This window comes from Lactuca virosa, chromosome 5 (assembly GCF_052849685.1).
Source record: "Lactuca virosa cultivar CGN04683 chromosome 5, Lactuca_virosa_CGN04683_v6, whole genome shotgun sequence".
NCBI lineage: Eukaryota > Viridiplantae > Streptophyta > Magnoliopsida > Asterales > Asteraceae > Lactuca > Lactuca virosa.
Window position 1 is genome coordinate 352,866,774 of NC_136430.1, and position 13,276 is coordinate 352,880,049.

At 34.9% G+C, this 13,276-nt stretch overlaps 2 protein-coding genes and 1 non-coding gene across 3 annotated transcripts; 2 read left to right on the plus strand and 1 right to left on the minus strand.

The window, feature by feature from the left end:
* Positions 1–357: 357 nt before the first annotated feature.
* LOC145118272 (small nucleolar RNA R71) lies at positions 358–464 on the minus strand. The gene has a single exon (XR_013713231.1). It is a non-coding gene; the product is annotated as a small nucleolar RNA R71 (small nucleolar RNA).
* Positions 465–1,492: 1,028 nt separating this feature from the next.
* Positions 1,493–2,092, plus strand: LOC145113422 (uncharacterized). The gene has a single exon (XM_079049517.1). It carries the CDS (start codon positions 1,493–1,495, stop codon positions 2,090–2,092), a length of 600 nt encoding a protein of 199 aa, XP_078905643.1.
* An 8,011-nt stretch (positions 2,093–10,103) lies between these two features.
* On the plus strand, positions 10,104–11,656 carry LOC145111331 (ethylene-responsive transcription factor 4-like). Its single transcript, XM_079047620.1, has 2 exons — positions 10,104–10,905; positions 11,438–11,656. The coding sequence occupies exon 1, from the start codon at positions 10,216–10,218 to the stop codon at positions 10,897–10,899; it is 684 nt and encodes a 227-aa protein (XP_078903746.1). The 5' UTR covers positions 10,104–10,215; the 3' UTR covers positions 10,900–10,905; positions 11,438–11,656.
* The last annotated feature ends 1,620 nt before the right edge of the window (positions 11,657–13,276 follow it).

Sequence of the window (13,276 nt, forward strand, 5' to 3'; positions counted from 1 at the left end):
GGGAAACTATAAGAAACGGATCCGAGAGAATAATGGACCAGGTTTAGTTCCACCTGAAATACTACCTATGAGAAGTTTTGAGCTCGAAGGACACATTCTATCCATGCTAAAGGACATACCTTTCGTCAAGAAAGAGTATGAAGATGCTTTTAAGCACATTGATGAGGTCAAAGATATTTCCAATTATTTTCATGTTCCTAATGTGCCAAGAGAACCGTGCTACTAAGGATGCTTCCGGTCACTTTTACCGGTGAAGAAAAAGTTTGGTTGAAATATCTTGCGCCCAGATCCATAAATATTTGGGACAGCCTTCGTGAAGCTTTTATTGAAAAATTTAGTCCACCTTCCAAGATCTCAAAGCTCAAAAAGAAGATAGCTAATTTTCAACGAGAGGTTGGAGAGTCTCTATATGAAGCATGGGAGAGGTACAAAGGATTGCTTAGAAGTTTCCCTCAACATGATTTGAATGTCCAACAAGAAGTTTCTATTTTCTATGATGGGGTAAATGTCACAACTAGACAACTTCTTGACTCCCAAGGGCCAATGACGAAGAAGGATCCAGCTGCTATCGAAGAGTTAATTGAAGAGTTTGCAAAGCACTCACGAGAGTACCATAATCCAAAAGAGGATGTTACTAGAGGAAACGGGGATTGAGGAAACGAGAAATTGGCTGCAATCATAGCTAAACTCGACTCTATGGATAGGCGAATGACAAAGTTAGATCAATCCATTCATGACATAAGAGTTGGTTGTGATAATTGTAGTGGCCTACATTTTACCAAGGATTGTGACTTAGATGAAAATGGGAATCACAAGGCACAAGTGTTTTACTTGAGTGGTGACAAGTATGATGAAGATTGGAGGAAGCCTAAGAAGGAATGGTTGCCCTATGAAGAGTACAAGAAACAGAAAAATGAGAAGTATAGACAAACCGGTCGGGGTTTATACCAAAAAAGAGCAACCACAAACCAAAAAGAAGATAGATTTCGAGTCGGCACTTCAAAGATTTATGGAAGCATCTGAAAAGAGACATGATACAAGTGATGCTAATGTAGTAAATCATCAAGCTTCCATCAAAAACATAGAGAGACAACTTGGGCAACTTACTACACTTGTCAATGAAAGATTACCACCTCGAAATCAAGGCCCAAAAGCACAACCACATGTTATGGAAATCTACACTGAAAAAGAGGTTCATTCTGAGCCATTTGTGACCCATGAATAATCCACAATGCAACCCAAGTCGAGCTTGGAATAAGAGAAGCTCGGAGCAAAAAGAGCAAAAATTGGTACGTTCTCTGATGAGTCACCACGTCAAGGTGACATCACCACGTCGTGGTTCCGAGCTAAAGGAAACTTTGATCTTCTTAATTCGTTTCAGCCTCCATTACCATTCCCATCTCGCGCAATCAAGCATTCTATGGAACCCAAACAAAGAAAATTCATGGAACAAGTACTCACACTCTCAATCAACTACTCATTCCTCAAATCGATGGCAAAACTTCCCAAGTTCGCAAAAGATGTAATGAGCAATAAAAACGAGTTGGAAAAGGGCTCGACGATAGTTCTAAATGAGTTGTGCTCTGCTGCAATTATCAAGGGATTACCAATCAAGATGGGAGATCCAGGACAACTCACATTGCCTTGTGAATTTGGCAACTCGACTTCTATTAATGCTCTAGCTGATTCGGGGGCTAGAATTAATCTCATGTCATACTCTTTCTATCAAAAGCTCGAATTACCAAAGCTCCAAGATACAAGAATGACCATTCAAATGGCGGATCACTCGACCACATACCCACGAGTTATAATTGAAGACTTACTTGTTAAAGTGGGGAATTTTGTTTTTCCGGTCGACTTTGTGGTTCTAGATATGAAGGATGATGACTACCTTCCCATTGTTTTGGGAAGACCATTTTTAAGTACCGCAAGAGCATTAGTGGACATTTATGACTCGAAGGTCACACTTCATGTGGATGATGATGCTATTACCTTTGAGATGAGTCATAGAGTGAATCATGAAGAGCCTAAAGATGAAGTGTCAAAGATGGATTCCATGGAAGTAGATTGCGATGAGCTAGTTGCAATCTAACCAAAAAGAAGTGCTTCTCGGGAGGCAACCCGATTTTTAGAGTTTGCATTTTATTTTCCTTTTGGTTTTTTTTTCGTTTTTAGTTTTATTTTGGTGTAGTTTTTATTTTTAGTCTAACCAGTTGATCATGTGTTTTCTCTAGTCTTCTAAATTTGTTTTGTAGTTTTAGAAAGAAAAGGATGTGCATCAATTAAGGAGCTAAATGGATGATGAAGCCGTGCAATTTTGAAGATCAAAATCGAAGACCATGTGCTTAGATAAGTGTAGGGTTCCCACTTAATGAAGAAAAGTGAATTTTGAAGGATATTTACTGAAAAAAAGAAGATTGGGAATGGTCTTACACGTTACAAAGAGTCGATGCCTTGCTATTGATCTTTAAAGACAATCCGAGAAGGAACCACGATGTGGACATCATCACCACGTTGTGGAAAAAGTTTTAATCGTGACTGTATTCGACTACACCACGTCGTGGCCATCTACACCACGTCGTGGCAATTTTATTTTGATCGACCATTCACGACTTCCAGCCGTACTGTAACGTCCCAAAATTCAAAACCAAATTTTTTTGTTTTCATATTAAATAAAACATCAACAAAATGTGTTTATCAAAACCAAATGGAAATCATAATGTATTCATAATCATTCAAAAACACATCAGAGTCAAATAAGTGAAAAGTCATGGTGTGTGCGATGCGATCATCCCGAGCTCTTCCCCTTCGATCAGGAAGTACTTGAAACATAAACTGAAAATCGTAAGCACGAAGCTTAGGGAATTCCCCAAAATACCTTATACCATACATATATGCCAGCTCAAGGCTGTGCCATGTCTATTTCACCCCCGAGTCTATTTCACCCCGAGTCTATTTCGACTCATGCATCGACGCAAGCCATACCGGGTCTATTATACCTTCGGGTCTATTTCACCCTCGAGTCTATTTCAACTCGTATGTCAGCACAAGACTGTACCGCGTCTATTTCACCCGCGGATCTATTTCACCCCACATACATATATCAAACAGACACACAAGAATACAACACATACAACAGCAGTCACAAAGAATGCAAGGACTTCTGCATGGACTCGGCGAGTCAGTAGGGTGACTCGGCGAGTCAGCTAGGGTTTTATCGACATTTGGACATGCATGAACTCGGCGAGTTGCAGGGAAACTCGACGAGTCAACCGGGGATTTCACGACTTCTCGAGTTCAGGAAGGACTCGACGAGTCGGTGAATTGCACTCGACGATTCGGGTCAACATGGACTGTTGACCTTGACCGTTGACCTTGACTTTGACCAAGGATTGACTAGTTGACTTCTAGGGTATTTGGTAATTTGGAAATTTATGGAAATGGTCTTATGGTAAATATAGGTGGTGGAGTTCGTGTCGGTGATTCGAGAGTTTGAGCTTATCACTTCAGTGCGACAGTTGTGAGGTGAGTTATCCTCACTATATCAACAGGGTCTAAGGCACCAATGTCGGCCCTTATTGGATTTGTATCCAGGTTTATTGCATGATATGCTTATTGATTTACATCCTGGTAGTTAGGATGGTGATATGCTTAGTGACCTGGTTAGGTCGGTATCCTGGTATATAGGATGATGCTATGTTAGTGATCGGTTAGGTCTGTATCCTGGTTATAGGATGTTGCTATAATTGATGATCTGTTAGATCGGTTTGGCTGTTATATATGCTAGCGTATGATATTATGTGCACATGTTTGTTTGATTGGGGTTTGGGTTGAGGCGGACCTGCTTTGTGCTGAAGGTCAACATACCCAGGGCGGTCCGGATAGACTACAGGCCCAGGAGGGCATGTCAGTAAGACCGAAGTCCCGGCGAGCGGTCCGGAAAGGCTTTAGGCCCTGCGAGGCGGTCCAGACGTGTCGAAGGCTCGAAGAGCGGTCCAGATAGGCTGAAGGCCTGTGAGGCAGACCAGTCAGGCTGAAGGCTCATTATGCTTGTTGTTTGCTTATATGTTTATATGATATGGTTATGATTATATGGCGTTGGTATTTTGGGGGTAACTCACTAAGCCTTCGAGCTTACATTAATCGATTATTGTTTCAGGTACTTCAGATGATCGCGGGAAGGCGAAGGCGTGACCGTACACTTCCTCGATTTATGATTATTATTTTATGGGAACTCTGATGTGATACTATTTTGAAAACGAATTGTAATAATTTAATGATTTTAAATGTTTTTTTTTAAAGTTCAAATTTGGCATGATTTTTATGGATGTTACATAGGGTTTGGGTGTGAGCCATTAGAGACATCATCCTTTTGGTGCTAGCTTTCCAAGCTCTACAAATGAAGGATTGAAAAGTGATTTGTTTGCTACAACAAATCAAAGATATGTAAACCCTTAACCTTGATTTCTTAATTTCTAAATTGCTAGGGTTTATGCTAGTTTTGTTATTTGAAGTATGTTGCGTTAATATGAAAGACATAGATCTTTTTAGGTTGCATGTGTCATCTTCTTAATTGTTAAGTGATTTTCTGCATTGAGCATTTTGGTGTAACCTAATAAACACATCATTTATGTCTTCACGTTGTAACCTATGTTGGATATTTATTATGACACGTAGTGTTTTAATATTTCAAAACAATATTGTTATCTCATAAAAATGTTTTATTTAACTGAGATTTTCTGCAACAAAGACAAATGATATTTTAAAGTGTAAAGAAAAAGTTTTATCTGTTTCTTAAAAATAGGGGATGTCACAAAATAGGTCTTTATATGTTTTATAATTCTTGTTTTAAAAAACATATATATGATATCATGATTATTGCATACATCCCCTAGGCCATGGTATCAATTTATTGAAATCACATTTTATTGCAATATTCTTTTATAAAATCCAATTTTATATTTTCGACACGGTCAAATTTTTAAAATTAATATCTTATATTAAAGTTTGGCGTTTGAGCGTTAAAGAAACATTTATAAACATTTTAATAAAACATGTCTTTTTATAAGGTTTGGAGTTTGATACGTCTCTAAAATATCAATTTTAAACTTATCAAATTTTAATCGTCAAAATTTGTCATTATATAGTTTTAATTGATAAAATTCGTTTTTATTTTAAAAACATTTTACCATCTCATGTTAAAAGACAAATTTTGTTAAAACCAAACTCCACGTGATCCTTTTTTATATTTAAAATATTAGCTAACATTTAAAATCCTATTTTACAAGCCTACATGATATTAAAATAAAATAAAATAAAAAAACATCACTAAACATAAAATATATATGTATAAACTAACCATAAGCTAGTGAAATTTTATGAACCATCACAAAATGCTAAGTACATTCCTATGGAACATAAGGGACCTAAAAGTTATATAAAGTTTTTCATGTTCTCACTTGCTTCAACACCTTGTAGCAAGTTCATAAAATGATTTATAAAGTTTATGAACTTTACCAAAATCAAGTGCATGAACATTTAATATTCAAAATGTTCACCATCTTTATTTTTATTTTATTTTTATAAAAATAAACTATGCTAAAACTAATATATTACTTATAAAAATAAACAAGATGAAAACTATCTATTTAATTATTAACTAGAAAAGATTCCCCAGCGTTGCCGGGGTCGGAAGGTATTGCTTTGTAAAATAAAGTAGCATGTTGGTTGTTTTTTGTCCGTTAATGTGAGGGTAATTTGGTCTTTTTAGGTAGTAGGGACTGAATTTGTTACCATGGGTAAACCATATGGACCATTTATATAATTTTGGCGGTGGTGGTGGTGGTGGTGATGGCAGATGGTGGGTGGGTTTATGGTATTGGGTGTGTATTTTCTAATAAATAAAACATTAATTTAAAACCAAAAAGAGAATGTTAAATCTGGTAAACCACAGGGACCAATCGTGTAATTTTGTCTAACAATAATAATAATAATGATGAGGGACCATTTCTGCCAAAAGACTAAATACTAATAATATGTAATAAAAGGCGAGAGTTATGAAAAATTCAAACCAAAGTGTAAGGGTTGTTTGTGAACAAAAGCATAAAGATTAAGGGTCAATGTTGTAAGTTGGAGGACCAAAATTGACAAAAAAGGTGTCATTTTACTGTTAAAATCTTTCGTAACTTTAATATATATATAATAATATACCATATGAATAAATAAATATTTTAACAATTTTAACAAATCAACATAAACATAATCATAAATAGTCAATGGCTAGTTTATACACATCATACACATATTTAAATATAAAACAAAACTTTGTTTTTCTAAGGCAATTTTTATGACAAAAAATACATGTTAAAATCTTTGGTCACAAAATAACAATTATAAACATTTTAAAGTTGTCATAGAAAATATGTATGATATTTTCTTACAAAAGAAAATCATTCATGTTTTCCAAAAACAAATATTATCCAAATAATCATAAAATCTAACCATGCATGCAAACATGGCTTTGATACCAAGTGTTGGGTTTTATTCTAAATCGTGTTCTAAAAACGTTAAACACGACAATAGAAGCTTTAAATTTGAATAAACTTAAAACCATTTAACCCACCAATGATCCTTTTGCATTCGTAAAAAGATGAAACCAAACATAAAATGAAAAGTATGACAACATTTGTAGACTTTGATTTTTCAAGGGGAGACTTGGAAGCTGATGAAGATAACAAGATAGACCCAAAGTAGAGCTCCTCTACATGTATCCGCCAAGCAAGTGTTAGCCACCAAAGATGCTAGTATTCTCTTGTATTAACTACTTCTTAAGCCTTTAAGAACTAATAGTCTTAAGGATAAGAACTTATAAAGACTTAAACTCTACACTACACAATGCGAAAGATAAGAAGAATAAATCATATAGTGCTCGACTATTATAGAGAAAACGAAGAAGAATGATTAAAATTTTCAACTAGCTATCCACTTCTTTATATACTAACACTTATATATAAGGCAATATACTTGCATTTAATGAAAGCATGTGAGTGTAAGAAGATACAAGACATTCAATCCTTGTCTAGTGAAGACAATTAAGCAAGTAGATGGATGGAGAAGTGATTTTTACTTCATTTATTAAATTGCATGTACATTTTTATATAAAAAGAATTATCTATATATAAATGAACTTTAATAAGTCCAAAAAGATGTACACAACATACAAATCATACCTTATGAGTTTCTAGTTGATTTCTCTCTTGGAAAATATTACTCTCATAAAAAATATAATTTTCCAATTAAATACTAGATTTAATAATATTTATTACTACTCAAATTCTAATAACCAATCAATAAGTGTCTACTTGTTATAAGATGTGACCATATATGATCATATGTTATTAATAAGTATCATTCTATAATGATTTTTGAGCATAAAGATCTTTCACTTTATAGGTTTGACCGATTTGACTAGCTTTCATTTAAAACGGACCTATTTAAACTGTTTTTACTTAAAATTTACAAATTCTTGCTTTTTATAGGACCGACTTGGTCCGAGTTTGAACTATTTTCAAGTATTACAGCCTTGCTTAATAGCGAGACAATTTCAATAGTATTTTAGCACGAGGTACCCGGTATTAGAACCGGTTCCAACCGATTCTGAAATCTAAATAATCGGTGTAGACAGTTCCGGTTCCAATATTATAAGAACCTAGCGATTTCGATTCCGGTTCTGATTCCAAGCAATTTGGTTGTGTACCTGCATTTGCTCACCGTAAATGATGATGGTGTCAAGCACTTGGTGTAGGCTGAGAAAAAAGGCATGTTGAATTTGGTAATGTAGTCGAAAATGCAGATGTGCACACTGAGCTTGTGGCTCCGGTATTGTCTAGAAGCAATGATGACGGGGGCATTTTATCCTCTTCTTTTTAGCCACATCGAGTATTAGTCGTAAATGTAAAAATACTAAACACAAAAACTAAAACAACGATTATTTTTAATAAAATATATGTGAAATCCAAAATTGTTTCTTCAAAAAAGCTTTTATAGAGAAAGAGGAATCAAATATACATAATCACTTATATAATCGCACCAATATGAGATATTTGACACAAATTTAACACAAATAATGTTAGAAAGGATTCAATTTTGGATTTAGTTTTTGATATCTTTCGATTGGTTTGTAAATAGGAACCACAAATTTAATATTAGTTGGGTACCGGATTAAAAAAAAAAGGAAAAAAAAAAGCTAATGGTAATTACTTGGAAATTAAATATTTTACATTGGAGTTGTATTAAGAATGAGCAAACGATAGTTAACCACAGTTAACGTGTACTAGTGGTGATCAATTAGGAGATACGAATTTTAAAGAAGAATTATATCATATTCAAAGAAGAATTATATCAAATTCAAATATCATATATATGTGCAAATTTATATAAAAGAAAACCATAAAACTTGAAAAATCTAAAAAAAAAAGCAAAAAAAAATTATAATTTTTGTTTTCTAGTGCAAAATTTATAAATTAAAGTTCCATTCAAAATAATACACAAAAAATGTTTTCTACTTACAACAACTATCCTTTTACATGAAAAACATCCATCTACACTTCAAAAAATCTGAAATCGGAAACTTCTTAAACTCAAAGATGTTCTGAATTCAGAAAAATAGGAATAAAAAAGAATGAAAAAAAAAAAAACAAAACCGATTTACTTCTTATAAACAAATTCTGAGGATAGAAAATACTTTATGATTTTAGAATTCTGATTTCTGAATTACACCCAATAAAAAACTAATGTGAATTCCAAAAAAAAATCATAAATTATACCATAAACACCTAAATAATATCATAAAAGTGTCATATAGATAAAAAAATGTTAAATACCTTTTGATTTTATCTGAGACATATATTCTGATTTTCCAAACTTCACTTCCCTTTCAATTTCCTTCATATTTTGGAAGGTTTCAAGATTCAAAGCTTCTGATTTGATTGTGATTCAATGATTTTGAGTAATTATGCAAAAAAAGTAAGAATGAAGAAGTATTAACTCAAAGCTTTGATACCCTTATGATTTTCAAGGATCGAAGTTTTTGATTTCCTTCTTCAAAAATTATAATTTTAAGAAAATACAGAGTAAGTTGACCATTGCTTTTAAGCATCATTAATTTGTAATCAGTATATGCGATAGAATGAAGGAACCAAAGCATCGCTTTCATTTTCCCCCAAAAAATTGTTTCCCGCTCATCAGATTTCAGATTCGGTGATTCCCGCTTGACCACTAATACTTTGGGTCGTTTACTTTCTCACGTTCTCGCCTCATACTTGGACTCCTGATACCTCGACCGATCACCATTTCTTTAATGTGTTTCAAACAATGAATATAGGCTAATATGAAATAACTAGAAATTAAATATCCTCCCATTCTTTTTTTATTATTATTTTTTATCCATATGAAATGGTAAAATTAATTATATTTTGATAAAATTAATTATATTTTAAAACACTTTCATCATCATTTTAAATGAATACAAAAAATAATTAAAAAAAAATAATAATAAATCTCATTTTAAAATACAACAAAAAAAAATAGAAAGAATTTAACATGATTCACGTATTAGTAACTTTTGAAACCGACATTTCATTGTCCGAAAATAAGAGGCAGCGGGTCCCCCGTTGTGAGCTCATTATGCCCACGCAATCAGAACGCCTATTATCGTCAACAAACACATTAATACATTTCTTTTTGCTATTTCCTCCTCGAAGAATCTGTGACATGTTATTCATAATCTTTGTAGCTCCTACTTTGTCATTTTTAGAGAAATACAACAACCATATCATACTTTGGTTGTCTTAATCTTTATTACAATACTTGTATGTTTCAATTCTCTTAATTAAATGTATATTTATTTTGATATTACATGTGTTGAAATAATTAGAGTTTCATTTGAAATATATTTCCAAAAATTGATTGTTGATATATTGGTTTAAGTTTAGGGATGCAAATGATAATTTTGATAATTGGAGTCCTTGAAATTAAATAATAATTTAAACAGAAAAAAAATTAAATTCATGTTCACATGTAAAGTTTGGGTGGGGTGTAAAAGCTGTTCCCTAGGCCGCGGAGTAGGAGCCAAATATGTCACACACAAACACACACGCGCCCCCGACTACATAAACGAACCTCGTCGCCCTTCCCTTTTTTTCTCATTACCCATCCATGGGCATGGCTCCTCGCGATAAACCTGACGCCAACAACGCCGCCGGTAATGGCGGCAAAGAGACTCGCTATCGTGGTGTTCGTAAGCGTCCTTGGGGCCGTTACGCGGCGGAGATTCGAGATCCCGGTAAGAAAACACGTGTTTGGCTTGGTACTTTCGATACTGCCGAGGAGGCGGCTCGCGCTTATGATTCCGCCGCTCGTCAGTTCCGTGGCGCTAAAGCCAAAACCAACTTTCCTTTCCCTACGGATTTGTTGCTTCCGACAGCCGTCGTCGGCGGAGGCGGAATGAAATTCCTCACGAAGACTCCTAGCGAGAGCAGCATGGTTGAGGCGTCGTCGAACTCGATGGCGCCGTCGCCGGGGCCTATCTCTACCGCTCTGCTTCCGCCTGAAGCACTTGACCTTAGCCTCTCGCACTATCCCCTTGGGTTCCCGATGCCTCATTCAATGTTCCTGTATCATTCACAAATGAATCTCCATATCAACAACAATAACAATCACAACCGACTCAACGTTTTCAGATCGGACAGATCCGTCGTCCGCGATCCTCATCTCACCGTCGCTACCGGCGGCCTCGGGCAGCAGAGCGATTCCGACTCTTCTCCGGTCGTGAATTTTAAACAAGAGAAATCTCTAACTCTCGATCTCGATCTCAATTTCCCTCCACCGGAAGTTGCCTAAACAGAGGTTTTTGCTTTTGTGCATTTCTGCTTCGGCTTTTTAGATCGGATTTAACCATTTTTAAAACAGATAAAAGTCAATCTGTTAGGATTAAAGCAGCCTGATAATGTTTTGATGCGCTGATAATATGCTAAAAACTTAAAAATCCTTCATCGATCTGTATGTACATAAAGAAAACATTAAATCTCTGCAGATTTCCTTTGATTTCATACAAATGACTCATTAATTGGTTGCTGTTCTTACCTGATGTGAAAGCACCTGAGCCAAATCGTTTTGATCCTTGTATCGTAATGTTACGAGTGGACAGAAATAGCTGCCTTGACTCATTTACTTGTACCATTTGCATTGGAAGTTGTTCTTATCGTGAAATTGCTTTTATACGTTTTATTATATTTTTGTTGGCATATATTTTAATCTGCCTCGAATAAATTTGTGATGATATATAGTATTATAGTTGTGTTTAATAAGACAATATAACAGTATAATTTATAATAAGAATGGATAAACTGAAAATAAAAGTGAATTAGCGCACGTGTAGGGCACGGTGGTTTAATGATGAGCAAGAGCAACAGTCTGCGCCGACTGTCGGAATAAAAGAGAATAGAAAAAGTTAGTTGAGTTCACGGTCTTCACATTTCAACGCACATATCTAATCCGACGGTGTATGATTGGGGTGTACGCTACTTAAAATGAACCCCTGCCCACATTTACTTTTTATTGTTGCTTCTAGTTCTAAAAAAACAATAATATTAAATTATTAATGACGGATTTTTCGATATGGGTGATAGTTGTTTTTGATGACTATGAATTAAATTTTCCAATATATTAGTTGTTTGATTTTTTATACGTTTAAGTTGTAAATGTTTATTAAAACAAAGGGAAAATGATACATATAGTCTACGAATTTTCTAAGGTTAAGCCTTTTAGTAATTTAAGTTTTTTCGTCGTTTTATGAGAATACCAAGTTATAGACAACCTGTCATTTTAGTCTCTTTACTTGTTTTAACTTATTACAAAACTTAGGGCAAACTCATCTATATATATATATATATATATATATATATATATATATATATATATATATATATATATATACACTTTTGATTCTTCAAACCCCAGATCCCTTTTCCTTTTCCTTCTTAACAAGTGTTTGAAGGTGGTGCTCGATCGTAGCTCTGATGGAAGTTGGTTTCGGTTGTGGGGTGGCAGAGGTGGTGATGTTCTAAACCCCAGATCCCTTTTCCTTTTCACAGCAACACAACCCTTTATCTTATTCTATTCTTCTTTATTGTTGACGGTGGTGGTTCCTGTTAAGTAGATGTTTTACGGGGTTATGGCTCTCGGAAATGGTGGTGTATATGCGGTTGTGGCTCTCGGCAATGGTGGTGTATATGGTGGTTGTGATGAAGGTTTAGTGGTGGTATGTGATTGTTGAAAGTGGTCACCGCATGTGGGTTTGCTCAACGAGGGAAGTTCGGCCGGAGTAAATAGCGGTGATGGGTATGTCTGTAAAGGTGGCGGTCGGTGTGGGCGGTTGGTTTTGGTGGTTTATGAAGGCGGTAGGAACGGTGGTGTACGATAGTGGATATGGAGGTCCAGGGATGGCAACGAGTTTGGTTTTTGTCGGCTATGAATTTATGCAATGGTAGTTGTTGTTTCATAGTGAAGGTTTGGTTCTGTCGGTAGAAAATAAGATCGGTGATTTCAAGGCTTTGGGTCGTTGCTTCATTTTTCCAAGAGATCCATACCCTTGTTCATGCGTTGCTCCTCAGGTCGAAAATGGTGTTCTTTTTTACTGTGTTATCTTTTACGACGATGCTACATTTGCCTCTGGTGCCTCCGATTAATCTCGTGGACCCTTCTCCACTCTTTTTTCGTCTTGTCTTTCTCTTTTCGAAACTGATCCAAGTTTAGAGCATAGGTTATTGTATATAATTTTTTAATTTGATTCATATGCAGGCCGGCTCAACGAGTTTGGGGCTCTAAGCGAACCAAAATTTTGGGGCCCTTTGACATTTAATATACTTAATGTTACAATAAACCCTCCTCCTTTATCCGGGCTTGGGACCGGCAATAATAAACTAAAAAGTTTACAAATGGAATCAATGAACAATGGAATCTGTTAATCTGGAATCAAAAATCATAAAATTGAAAAGATTAACAACTTTGATCATTCATGCCATTTGGATAAATCCAAAAACAATTAAAATACAAATTACGTAACTTAATAATAAAACATTGTGTTTTAATAATACATTATATAACATGATGTCAAACAAGAATCTCATTCAAAACAAAACCAAATTATGAGGCCAAACAACTTAAACTTTTTAGGCAATCAAGTTAACAGTTATGTGACACCAAAAATCTAAATTAA